Source organism: Stomoxys calcitrans, chromosome 4 (assembly GCF_963082655.1).
Source record: "Stomoxys calcitrans chromosome 4, idStoCalc2.1, whole genome shotgun sequence".
NCBI classification, from domain to species: Eukaryota; Metazoa; Arthropoda; class Insecta; order Diptera; family Muscidae; genus Stomoxys; species Stomoxys calcitrans.
This window is the reverse complement of record NC_081555.1, coordinates 85,988,364-86,001,774: the sequence shown is the minus strand read 5'-3', so window position 1 is coordinate 86,001,774 and position 13,411 is coordinate 85,988,364. Positions and strand designations below refer to the sequence as shown.

General features: G+C 37.4%; 1 protein-coding gene across 2 annotated transcripts in view; it reads left to right on the top strand.

Moving 5' to 3' along the window:
- The window catches only part of LOC106093114 (myb-like protein I), a 520,509-nt gene extending 507,814 nt beyond the window's left edge, over positions 1-12,695 (top strand). The window contains exon 3 of one of the 2 annotated variants that reach the window (XM_059366944.1): positions 12,448-12,695. In XM_059366944.1, the coding sequence (XP_059222927.1) occupies positions 12,448-12,554 (107 nt within the window). In that variant the 3' untranslated portion in view covers positions 12,555-12,695. Of the gene's footprint in view, positions 1-4,030; positions 4,101-12,447 lie in introns of those variants that run through there. The other variant, XM_059366945.1, reaches the window with a different exon arrangement.
- Positions 12,696-13,411: the final 716 nt, after the last annotated feature.

The following is a 13,411-nucleotide window of genomic DNA, read 5'->3' as shown; positions in this document are numbered from 1 at the left end:
TCAAGGTTTAAAAAAGTTCCTCAAGATTGGATTTGGACCTTTGATCTAAGTACCATTGATCATCGTCCGTTTGTCGATGGGATGGCCTCAGACACTTAGTGCCCAATGTTCCGTCAAAGTACTCAACTCCAAGGATATTTCATTTGAGTTCCATAGTACCCCAATCGGTTAACATGCCATAAAATAGGGTAATGGGTAAGGTCCACACACCCCATTGGATATCAAAAACTTAAGTACTACTTTTCACCGCGAAGCCACCACGTTTTAAAAATTTTGTTTAACTTAAAAGTTTCTGACGCCTTTTTATCACCCTTCTTATATGGCATAAGCAAGTGAACTTTGTTACATTGAACTCAACTGAATTGAAAACACTTAGAAATTTTAATGTTATGGCCATAAATGTAATTTTCCTGACAGAGTGTAATGTCCTGGCAGCAACATTCGTATATGACTGCATTTATTCCCAACCATCTGCGATAGCTGATGCAAAGCATTTTATGCATATTGATAATTTTTTATTTCATGGATGGATTTTGCATGGATGGATTTTGCATGGATTTTCTTTGTTTCTCATTTTGTTTTTAATGAAACTTATCCATCTCGGAGGGATATATTCATTTCATGAAACTAAATCCAATGATGGACTTGATGACAAATAATGCCTTTATGGAGAAACGTTTGCGTGCACATGCAAACCAGATGACAAATATCCTATCATTATGGAGCATGTCACAGTTTATTCCAGTAGTTGTCTCTTTGTCATTAAGCAAATCCTCTTGAATGTAACAATGGACACGTTCCTTGGCACGAGAAATTTCCTTAATTGAGTCACATTGTAACCAGAAATTTCTTTCTGATTTGAGGTTTAGACAAAGACAAATGAATTGATGCTCAGATCAATTTTTTACTATTTTTTTGTCGTTCTATTCGGGACTTTGCTTCATTTGACAAGTGCAATTTATTTGTACAAGCGATGGAAATGGGTAATCCACATACGCCAACATTCAAATGAAAATCAGAAACGTGTAAGTGTAGTAATGGTTGAGATATAGAAAGCGTTTGTTTAAGAGCTTTTTCGGAATTTCAGGATGTTAAGAGTTGTATAGGGGCAAAAATGCATAAACGTGATGTCCAACAAGTAGAAGAAGATGCTAAGAAAACATGGGAGAAATTAAAGAGAAATTAAAATATGCGTCAGCAGAAAAGCTGATTATTGGATGGTATTTCATCAGCTGCAGCTTGAGAAGTATCTAAGTAGGAATTGTCCACACCGTAAGTTTACAGCACCCTAAGATAGGATGGTTCCACAGCTTTCTCAACTGCCCCTGGATACATAATACAACTCACCATAACAAGATCAAACGCGCATTGTAAGGATGAACTCTTGGAAAACTCTGATGACGAGGCAAAAGCGGTAGATTTTGAAAAATCTGCTCTGGTTTCTACAAATAAATTTCCACCATAGTAAAGTCGCTTCGACGGCACTAAAAGTCCTTCTGATGGCAGGAGGGATGGTTCGTGATCTTAAAGTATATGGATTTCAACTACTAAAGGGTCCGCTTCTGCAAAGAACCTCATTGTGGGCAGTGATGCTAATACACATCGCCAGATATTAGGAGGTTTGGATATTGATGTTGCAATGTGGCAATCTGTAATAAAGAAAACAACAACAACAGAAAGGGTTGCAAAATACATTTCAATAGGACGAAAACCACACGGACATCATATGAATGGGACGTCTACAAGGCTGGCTAAGAAAAAACAAGAACGAGCTGAATAAGGTTTAGAACAAATCCATGGTGAAATGGAGGATACATTCGAAGCCTCTAGACTATGGATGATCCTAGCCTCGAAAACTATTACATAACGATTCGAATGCCTAGTGCAAAAACACTAGAAGTACTCCTGGATATATATTTCCCAGAAAACTCTCCAATGGACAACGTAGCGTTAAAAGAGGTTGTCACTTATATGCATTCGCCGGGAGTTGTTGGGAAAAGTTTATTTGAATCAAGATCATATGAGCCTTATCATTTTCAACTTTCTTAAAGCGCCGTGTCCGGATAATGAATCACCAGTTCAATTAAAAACTGATATCGGTTGACCAGCATGACTTATATACCAGTGGGTGGAATGGAGAGACGCATTCAAAAAAAAAAAAAACAGGAAAACCGTACTATATAAATCCGAAAGGTTTTCCTCCAATTTATCTGTCATTCTTTATGCTAAAGACTCTAGAGAGGTTGATAGACACAAATCGCCATCAAGTAAATTCTATTTGTTATCGTCGATTTCGATTTCCGGAACCCATGTTGGTAGGGAGACAACATAGAAGAGACTTGATGTGAAATAGTGTCAGTAAGAATTTTCTCTAATAGCTTCGGAATAGCATTCAAAATTGAAATGCCCCTGTAATTAGAAACCTCATTGCGATTTCCGGCTTTAAATAATGGTCTTATATAAAATTGCTTCCACAATTACGGCAAATATCCATGCTTTAATGAACTGTTGAAAAGTGCACAAAGGGGATACGAAAGTTCGAGAGCGCAATGTTTTAAAAAGTTCGATGGAATTCCTTCTGGACCAGGATTAAAATTTATCTTCAGTGACCTTAAATTTACAAATACTACGTTTTCGCCAATCCCAGACACGTCTATTAAAGCTGAATTGTTGATTGTGTATGGATATGTTCTACATAAATTTTAGTAATTATCTGAGTAAGTAGTGCTAAAAAAGTCAGCAATGTCTGACTCGGTATCAGCTACTTTAGCTTTATATCTAAGAAAGTTCGGTATTCACAAATTTGTAGAAGAATTTAGGATTTGATTTCAATTGATTTCTAATTTTATTCAAATAACTACCATACGCCAATTTGTTTTCTTTATTATATTCGCATCTTGTTAATGAATACATCGAAAAGTCAGACGTTGACCCTGAGCGTTTAAACCTTTTATATAATTTATTCTTTTTGTTCTTCAGCCTAGAAAGATTGGTTGTATTCCATGGAGGACCAGATGCGTTCCAAAAAGTAGTTTTAGGAACAGATTGAGAAATTGAGTCAAGTAGCACCGTTTAAAAAGTGGAAATCATTTCATTGATATCTTTAGATCTGAAAATTTCATTCCATTGAACAGATGAGAGTAGTGAGTTCAGTTTGATGTAATCAGTTTTAGCAAAGCAGTACACTTTTTCAATTGCTACATCTCTTTTAACTTTAAGGGTGGGATAGGGTATAAGTATTTTAAGTGTCGGATGATATCTATCCTCAGGTCTTACAACCGGGTCATTAGAACTTAAACATAACTCTTATGGTTGATTAACGAAAACAAGATCGAGTAATGTAGAAAATGAATTGTTTATGTAATTAATTTGAAGAAGACCAAAATTTAACAATGCATTCATGCATTCATTAGAAATGTCATTTGGTATCATTTGGGTGTTAAATCATTTGACTCGGACGAATGAATCCAGTTAATTTGAGGAATAATAAAATCACCAGGGACAATCAATGGTTCTCTTGTTAATTAGAAACTAAATCTTGATTTTGATATTTGGCCCGAGGTTTCATGGGAAAAACTTAATTGAATTCGTCGTAGATTGCGATTTCGATGTCAGCTTTATCCAAAAAGGAAAAATTGACCCATCCTAATATAGATACTTAGTTTCGTCTTGCAATTGTAAACAATTAAATTTTTTTCATTTATGATTTTGTTCCGAATTTTAAACACTAAATTATTAAAACCTGCAACATGAAACCATCAGCAATGGCATTTAACCAAGCAATGTGTTTATTGCGTGCTTTGTGGTCTATACCAAATATTAGTCTATTCAAATGCAATTATTATCTTTTGTTACAAATCATGTTAACAAAATTATTGGCTGTAAACTTTATATAAAACCCCCAAATTGGCTATTAAATTATTATTGTACGTTTTTAATTGAATTATAGCAATGTATGGAAACTAAAAAATTTAATTGAATTTTTTTCGATTTTCTTCTTTTCCATGCTATGCATATGGATAATAAATAGTAAAAAATATTTTAAATTAATAATAAAAAACCGCAGAGTGTGATAGTCATTGTAAAACTATGACTGGTGTGAGCAGCTACCTTACAAATGGTACCTTATCCAAGGACAGAGGCAAGATTGGCATTTTGTAAAAAAATTAAAAAAATTTATATATTTCATTATAGTTGTGTAGTAAAACAAAAACAAATTATTTTCTTACCATCGCTTCAATAATTTTCAAAAGTTTTAAACTTGTAGTGAAACAAAGAAACTTTTTTTATTTTGTAAACTGGTGTAAAGCTTCAATAATGGAAGGTTCATTATATTCGGTCTTGCTAAAGTGTTTTCAAATTCATTAAAAAAATTTTTAATAAAACTTTGGCATGTGTATTGGATTTTATTATTGGAAGTTTTTTTTATTTTAGTTACTAATCAAACAAACAATAAACAAATGTTTATTGTATTGTTTATTTATTGTGTCTTTACAAAATTGGCATGCTTTTTTATTTTTTTTTAAAGTTGAAAAGTGTATCGGCTTTTCATATAACAACTTTATAGAAAAGGAATACATAGATGATTTTTAGAAAAACATTAACATCAAAAATAAACAAAAATTACAAAATGTATTTTTTTCTTAATCACTTTTAATAATGCTTTTAAGATTAAGTGAACAAAGTTTAATACATAAGATCTGAAACATAATTAAATTTATTATATAACTCTCTTTAATCACATTACGAAATACGTATATCATGCATAAACATACTCCATACTCCATACTCCATATCATATTTCTTTTTTTTTAATCGCCGACATCAGAAGTAATATTTTAATAACTCTACCAATTTTTACTCTTATTCCAAATATTTCAGATTGTTGTCTTCATTGTGATAACATTAAAATGAAGTTTAAGCTGCGTGACTAATATCACTCCAAAATTACATTATAATTACTGAGGAAGGATATCAAAAACCATTTTCAAATAACATTTCAAATGTCAGATTTGAGTCAGAACTCAAAATCCCAAAGAAACACAGGGATTCAAAAGAAATTTCGTAATTTGTCTTTTTGGCAATGCAAAGAATTATGCTTCTTGTGATTGTTTTATATTTGAGTATCTCGAATCATATTATGAATTTCCAATTGGATTTTGTGTGTGGCATCTGAATTTGATGTGGACATTGCACAGTGGTATTAACACAAAAAGTTAAGTCTGATAAAACTTTTGAATAGCAACCAGCACAAATCTACCATGAAAATAGTCTTGGCATCGAAGCTTAAAAAAATAAGTCCTAAATTAATATTAAATAGGGATATGAAGAAAAGTCGACCCAGGGCGATCGTACAAGCAACTTTTCCCAACACACTCTGATCTGTATAATGTCTTATTTTAAATTTATTTTTTTTCCTATCCGTTTGATATCAAATACAACTTAGTGTTCAAAACCAGCTGTGGGTAAGCAATGGTCTACTGTTAAGTCATTCTCGAACCCCGGTAGACGGAATGACCGGAGCTCAGTCACTTTTGACGACGTAACAGTGACAGATCGGAAGAGATGCGCCAGGTTCTTCAACCGTCATTATTGTACATCACGAGAGCGACAAGGCAAAGAGGAGAGCTATTCGCCATATCCGTGGTCTCCGAGCCGATGGACAGCCATCATAATTTACCGTGGCGCCAAATCATCCAAGGCGTTGGGCCCCAACGGAATCTCTACACTGATGCTGAAGAATCTGGATTTACCTGGAGTTGGCCACCACGCTGGGTCGCGAATTATATGTATGGTCGCCAGTCATTTGTGGAATTCAGGGATAAGAAGTCGAAGCACCGTAGAGTCAAACAGGGAGTTCCCCAAGGGTAATATCTCCGACACTGTTTAACATCTACCTATTCTCCATTACACCATCTCCAGACGGCATAGAGATCGTATCATATGCAGACAATTGCACGATAAGGCGTCAGGCCCCCACCCATTTTTTACATCTGCGATAGTTTGAACATATGCCTCAACGACATAACAGTGACAGAACGGAAGACGTAACAGTGACAGATCGGAAGAGATGCGCCAGGTTGTTCAACCGTTGTTATTGTTATAGCCACATTTTCATATGGAAGTGGCGATACTCGTCAAGCCCTGTAGGTAAGCAAGTTCGTTCCGGTCAAAAGGACTGATCGCCGCGGGAACAGGATGGCCAAAGGCGCCATTAACTTGCCTTTTCATATCAAGCATCACAGGCACTCAGTATTTGTGCAAGAGCCAGTGCCGCCCGGCCTCTTACTGAGACTCTCCGCTCGATACCACTATACGCAACCTGTGGATCCGCCCGCTAGCTCGCAGCTTCTGAAAGCAATGAACACCACACAGATTGGAACTAAATGTTCCAGCTTGTGTGGTGCTCACAACTATCCCGTGCCGGGTGTTCAACCGTCAATTTATTGTGCATCCCGAGAGTGACAGGGCAAGGAGGAGGAGAGTGTATCATCCATAATCCACCTCCTGTCTCCAATCGCATGGAGACTAGGCCTATGGTCGAATGAATATGAATGACAGAGATTAATGTCATTCGCAAATGAGTAAATTGTATTCGAAGTCTTACTCAGTAGATCGTCAATGAAAGTAAGACGAAGAGAGGGAGAAAGGACAGAGCCTTGTGGTTCACTTGCGGTTAATTTCTATTTATCAGAAGAGAACCCATCTTCAACAACTCGAATAGTAAGATTCTCTAGAAAGCTCGATATAAATCGAGCGAAGACAGTGCCGACATCAAATGCTAAAAGCTTTGATAGGAGTGCACCATGCCAGGCCCTATCAAATGTCTTGGATATATCCAGCTCCACGCTCCATCGTTCCGACAGAAACGCCATCAGGTCGCTCCACGCACAAAACAAGTGTCGATATGCCATCGGGCCCCGGGGATTTATTTACGTCGAGAACTCTTTTGACGCCACTTGTTCGAAAAAATACCTGAGTCATTAAACTCGATACACTTCCAATCGTCGGGAGTGGTTGATCGCTTTCCGGCAAGGAAGAATTCCCCGCAAACATCTTAGTCAGTAGGATAGCCTTATCAACCGGGTCAGTGAATATTTGGTCATCTTTGATAAGAGTCAATTTCATTTAATGTCTTTCTATTATTTTAACTTTGTATGCCGATTTTGGTTAAAATCTGTTTAAATTTGGCTATAGTTTTCCGATTTTGAGTAATATTGCAATAATTTGCTCACTTATGTCTCTTCTGATCACTTGTAAATTTCATAGAAATCCGTTCAAATTTAGGGTTTCAGAAGGTCGGCTTCGAGGATTGTAGTTGCCGCTAGACCAAACAGAATACCCCCTTATCCTCTTAGCAGTAGTCGCAGTAACTTTTCTAGCCACAATGTCCAGAAGAATTAGGATTACAATTAAATTCAGTGGATAATATGTTATCAACCTTAATGCGGTTGAGATCCACAAACAAGCCATTGGATGTAGCCAATGGCTTGTTTGAGGCTTGTAGCCAATGGCTTGTGCGGTTCAATCTCAGCTACATTGGATGTAGCTGAGATTGAACCGTAGGTGGACTTTTGAAGTTCCATCCACCAGAACACAACACCATATAGCATCAAGGGTCTGACAACTGCAGTATACAGCTAATGCATGACACGATGTTAAAATCCCCAGCTTTGGCCAAAAGTTCTCTTGCAGGTGTATAGATCAAGCGTTTCCCTTGTCATTTCAAAAATGTTGAAATTTTGAAGTTAAAATTCCTGTCCAGCAAAACATCTTGGTATTTTACGCTAATGTAAATGTATCCACCAATACGCCAGGTTTTAGAGATGTGGACGATATATACATATAAACATTGAGCAACAACTGCTAAGTCGTCTTCTGTGTCACCAACGCCACTGCTTCCATATACCTTTACCCTCACCTTGTTGAATCCTTCGGAAAGAACTCCCATAGTGTCTCATCCAATCTTATAATCTTCTAGTCGGTGATAGAAAGATGGGAACGTCTGCCAAACATGGATTCTGGATCTGAGCGTTTCCTTGTTAAGAAGGAACCACTGCGTAATGGAAGAGCGTTGATCTCCAAAGGATATTAGTTTAAATCGGTCGCTATACCAGTCTGCTTCCTCACAATCTGGCAATTGCATAAGAACATTGGACAATCTCATTCCACATTCCTATGGCTGCATACCTAGGAGAAGTATGCAGCCCTCTTCTTCTCCTTCTCCTATTAGGGATGACATGTTTACCAAGTCAAGCATTCTTTTTGTTGACTGATCGTCGCCAACTTACAACTATTCTCCGGACCCAGTTAAAGAAATTTTTTTCCTTATTGATAAAGGTCTTACGACCCGTCTTACCATGCCTCTCATGAGACTTGAGCGTAAAACGCTTTTTATTCCTTCAACTTTTAGAGAGTCCTTTGTTTTTGCCATGGCCTAGGTACATTGGAAACAGATGCAGACCACCAACATCTTACGGGACTACCGCTGCAGTGCCGAGAATTATACCGCTGTATACCGAGCTGCTCACAAAATGATTAGTTTTTCTCCATTCCACGCGCCTAAGTTGGTTCAAGCTTAGTATTGTGTCCCCTCCTATGTAATTACCGGTGTCTGGCGGCTGCGAAAAACCCGTCAAAAACATGGGAAATGTTGAATCGTCTCATTTTCTTCCCCACATGCCCTACATACGCCATCACTTGCCGCGCTTATTCCGTATTCATTTTGTCATGTAGTGATAATAAAAGCTATGCTAATCTGCTTCTGTCTTCCTTTCAGTATAAACCTCATCTTCTTATGAACCTGATTTCCACATAGGATTTTTGTCGTCTACCGACCGTTTCACTGTATCACAGTTCATGAGCGGACAGAAATTGATCTTAAAATTCACGATTTTGGAGAGAGCAACAGTGGCAACTCTTGCCCTATACGCCTGCAAAGGAGCCAATGGCAAAAGTCGGGGGTTTAAACCGCGTGTCATGCACTTGGTACATACAATGTAGACTCCCAGACCCACTCCGTCTTCAAGCTTTAATCCACCCGTGTAGCATGAACAATCAGATGACAATACCAGAGTTTCATTAATCCAAGACTGTGCTGCTGGCAGCGGTTTCTCGTTGATTTCAAGTGTCGTCTCAGGTATCGTACCATCCTCAGAGAGAACATTAATCTCCTTCTCTCACTTCAATATCCTCCGCGACTTTACCATCGTAGTTCTAATAGCCCTGATGGCCATCTTGCGGTCCAGAACGATGTTCACACTCGACGTCCTCGCTTTTATACCATATCACCTCATTGGAGGCCACCATGGTGCAGAAGTTAGCATGTCCGTCTGTGACGCCGATCGCCAAAGTTCACATCCCGGCCTGAACATCAGAAAATTTTTCAGATGGCTACATTTGTGAGGTATCCTGCCATGTAAAAACTTCTCTAACAAACGTTATGGCTATGCGACACGCCCTTCGGACTCGGCATAAAAAAGGCGGCGTCTTATCATTGAGCTTAAACTTAAATCAGCTGCTTCCATTGATATGAGAGAAGTATCCCCTGTTTCTTAGTAAAATGTTCATGGTCTTTGATCTATCCATATGTCATGAACTACCTGATGGCGATACCAGAGTTTCATCAAACCAAGACAGTGCCGCGGGTGAAAAATGATGTTGCGAGGTGCATATACATTCTTGCCGAGCGAATTGAGAACACTTCAGTTCCTCTGAAAGGATTAAACAGAAACGAAACTTATCCAGGAGAGACTTGAAACTTATCCAGAAGAGACAAGAACAGTTCCAGTGTTTTCTCATTATACATTTCCATTTGAAATTTATTAATTTCGGCCTTGGAGTCTTCGGATTGTCATAAGTTTCTTCTCAGACAGCCAGGCAGCCATTGAAACCCTTTAGAACGTATTTCTGAACACAAAAACCGCCCTCGGCTGTCGCAGTTCTCACAACGAGATGGCTGAACAGTTCAAAATTCACCTGTTCTGGGTGCCAGGTCACAGAGGTATCCCTGAGAATTGTAATGCGGACGAGCTAGCAAGACTAGGAACTACCCTACACATTCCTGGGAAATTGTAATCTGTGGGTATACCTCTAGCGACATGTAAGCTAAGTCTTCAAGATGATTCCCGAAGGACAAAGATTGTCACAAAGGAGGGCCTGTGAGCATTCCAAAATTATCTGGGGTAATCTACATTTGAAGAGATCCATCGCTTTGCTGTCACTGGTTAGAACAGACGTCTCAATCATTGTGTCCGTCATAACAGGCCACTGTCTGATCACAGTAACGAATTTTGCCAAAGCTGTGAGGACGTTGAGGAAAAAGATACTGCAGAACCTCTGCTGTGTGTGTGTATCTATCACTGGCAGTCAAAAGGAGTTCCACTTTAGGTTGTCATTTCTTTGTCTGATTGAAAGAATTTGAACATTCTCAAGTTGTTGGTTCACATCCAGTGGTATCACAATGAACAAAAACGTCTAAGTGAGTCTGATGGCAGACTGCCACTTAAACCTAGCCTAACCTAGAGTCTTGTGATGGGAAGAGAGATAGGCCTTATTATGAGTACTTTTACCTGACCTTATAATTGTTTTCCTAATTACACCCTTTTGGAAAGCCTTCATAACCTGGAAAACTGCATTTATTGCCGTATTTTTTCCAACTCGGTTTCCAAGGTAATAAATCTCAGTGAAATCATAAATCATTTAACCATTGCTTTAATATCGCCAACATCTTTCGTTCCACATGGACATTTTATAGTTTTGTTAAACGCGTTTCTAGATTCACCTTATCCAGTCTTGTTCGTGATCAGTGGAAGAATGGCTTCTACAATGTGCTAAGTTAAACTAGGCATGCATTCTGCCATCAGGCTCACTTAGATGTTTTTGTCCATTTCCATACCACAGTAAAAGGGGAATGAAGATGCCTTCTAGTTCGTACCTTTAAACCGTTAAGATCGCTTTAAAGAACACCACAACTTGCGAATGTTCACACTCGCTAAATCGGACAAATTCTCGAAGAAATGAGAACTGAAAGTGGAAGTTAAACTAATGTTTATGCGACCTGATGTGATAAGCTATGGACGTTTAAGATGGACATCCTCTGACAAAAGGGCATTAAATTCCTTTTACTTATTTGAGACAAAAACCAACTCGGTGAAATAAGAATTAAGACCCTTAAATCCTCAAAGCACGAAACACACCTCAACATCCCTATGTTTTTTTAACTTCGAACAAGCACACGTAAGCTGAGTTGACGGCAAACTCCGAAACCATTGGAAGGGTCCTAGGTTCGATTCCCATCAGAGACGACAGTCTGTTACTACCGTTATATCCCAAACGACAAAAATTGTCGGAGTCTGATTTTAGACTGCCAACCCAACCCAACTACCAATAACGTCTTACTCTCCTGTAATCAGAAGAACCTTGAGTAGTTTTAGACTAATGGGGATTAATTGCGGAAACGGGCAGAGTTTAGTTTCTTCAACTCCATTGTAATGAATCAAAAATACATCCTATAAAAAAAATTTTATTTATTATTTTTGACAAATATGTATATATTTTTTTATAGACACATCGTATCTCTGGCAATTGCATCTGTCTTATTTGAAGCAGGATTCTATGCCTTTTGAATTTGTTATCATTGGGATATTTTAGTCTTCCGTTCTGATGAATATATTCCAATGTTTTTCTTTTGAGGTCTTATATATTTGTCTTATGGGCGAAATGCTGATGTTGTTGCTGGTATCATCCATTATTCATATGCCAGCGGTTTTATGCTGTGGTCCTCTTTGAATTTTTATCTTCAATTCGTTGTATTGGCATTGTTTTTGTATTTTAAGTTCTTTGCGTTTGATGCTTGATATGAGTATTGCTCTTGTTTTTCCCCATCATGTTTTGTCTGTGATGTTTTTTTTTTTAATTGTTGTATTTGATAGTGAGTTATATGAAGATCTTTTTTTTGTTGTATTGCTTTCACAAAAACATAAAAGAACATCTTCGACTTAATTTAAAGAAGACAGCCCAGCATCCCTTTTTGTGGAACATGCAGAAGAATTGTATTTGTGTTGTTTTAGTTGGTGGTCTAACATGGTCATTATCATTAGCGCTAACAGCAGCATCAATATCGCTATCAGCGTCATAGTCTCACAGTCATTGCCATTGCCATCACCAGCATCCCTTTCATCATCAACAACTTCAAAGCCATCCTTAATGTCCTGAACCATGAACTAAGTGTGTATATATATCTGTGCAATGTTGTTATTGGTTTTTTTTTTGTTTGATTGCGTGTGACGTGCCTTTGGCCTTTAATTAACCCTAATGACCATTTTATACTTAAACATTTATGTTTCATGTTCTCAAAAATTTATGTTCTTTATTCATTAATTAATTGACTTTTTCTTGTTTCTCCTTCTTTTTTTTTTTCTTTTTTTCTTTCTTGCTTCTTTTCAGGTAAGTTTCTACTTCATGGACCATGGTTTCAAATAATTTGCTCTACAGGATGTAACAGATTCGTATACGTATATCGAATGAATGTGTTTTGCTTCGAATTCTATTGAAATGGTTTTTATAATGGAAAGTGGAAATTCGTTTTGTGGCTCCACGCAGGACATTTGAGGGTGTCAGGTTTTCCAACACTGGGCGTATATAAAGTGAGTAGACCATTAACTTATTTCTTATATTGAAGATACATTTAAAGAAAAATGTGTTTTGCTACAAAAGTATGAGTAAGTTGTTGAAATTAAATCGATGATTACTAGTCACGAAGCCACATTTTACACGAAATCCCTGTACACACGAATTAATGTTTGATTGACTAAAAATTAAAAAAGAAATGTTATGAAAATACTAGGTGAACCCGTGCTCTGCTGCGCCTTCATTAGCAACAAGAGAAAGATAAGTTTCTTACTTACAACCATATGTATCACCCCAGTACAATTTGTTTATATACCTTATATTGAATCTTATATTGACAAATATTCACATTTTGGGAGGTGTTTTGAGGGGTAGAAAACACCTATCACTTGGACCTTAATTTTAATACCATATTCTTGGTCTACTCCCAAATAACATTTATTGGAGTTCCATATTAATATGTCCACTTGGGACGGTTTTGGGTTTGGGGCGGCCCCCATGATAATAACACACAATTTTTAATATTCGATAATCATATTCGTACTCTACTCTCGAATACCTTTGATTCTAGCCGATACTTTTGGGTCGGCTTTGGGCTTGGAACAGCCTTTTTTGAGTCTATCCGGAACAGACAAACAAACAAACAAAGCGCAACAATTTCATTTTATATAATAAAAGAAGATATTGGGTTGCCCAAAAGTAATTGCGGATTTTTCATATAGTCGGCGTTGACAAATTTTTTCACAGCTTGTGACTTTGTAATTGCATTCTTTCTTCTGTC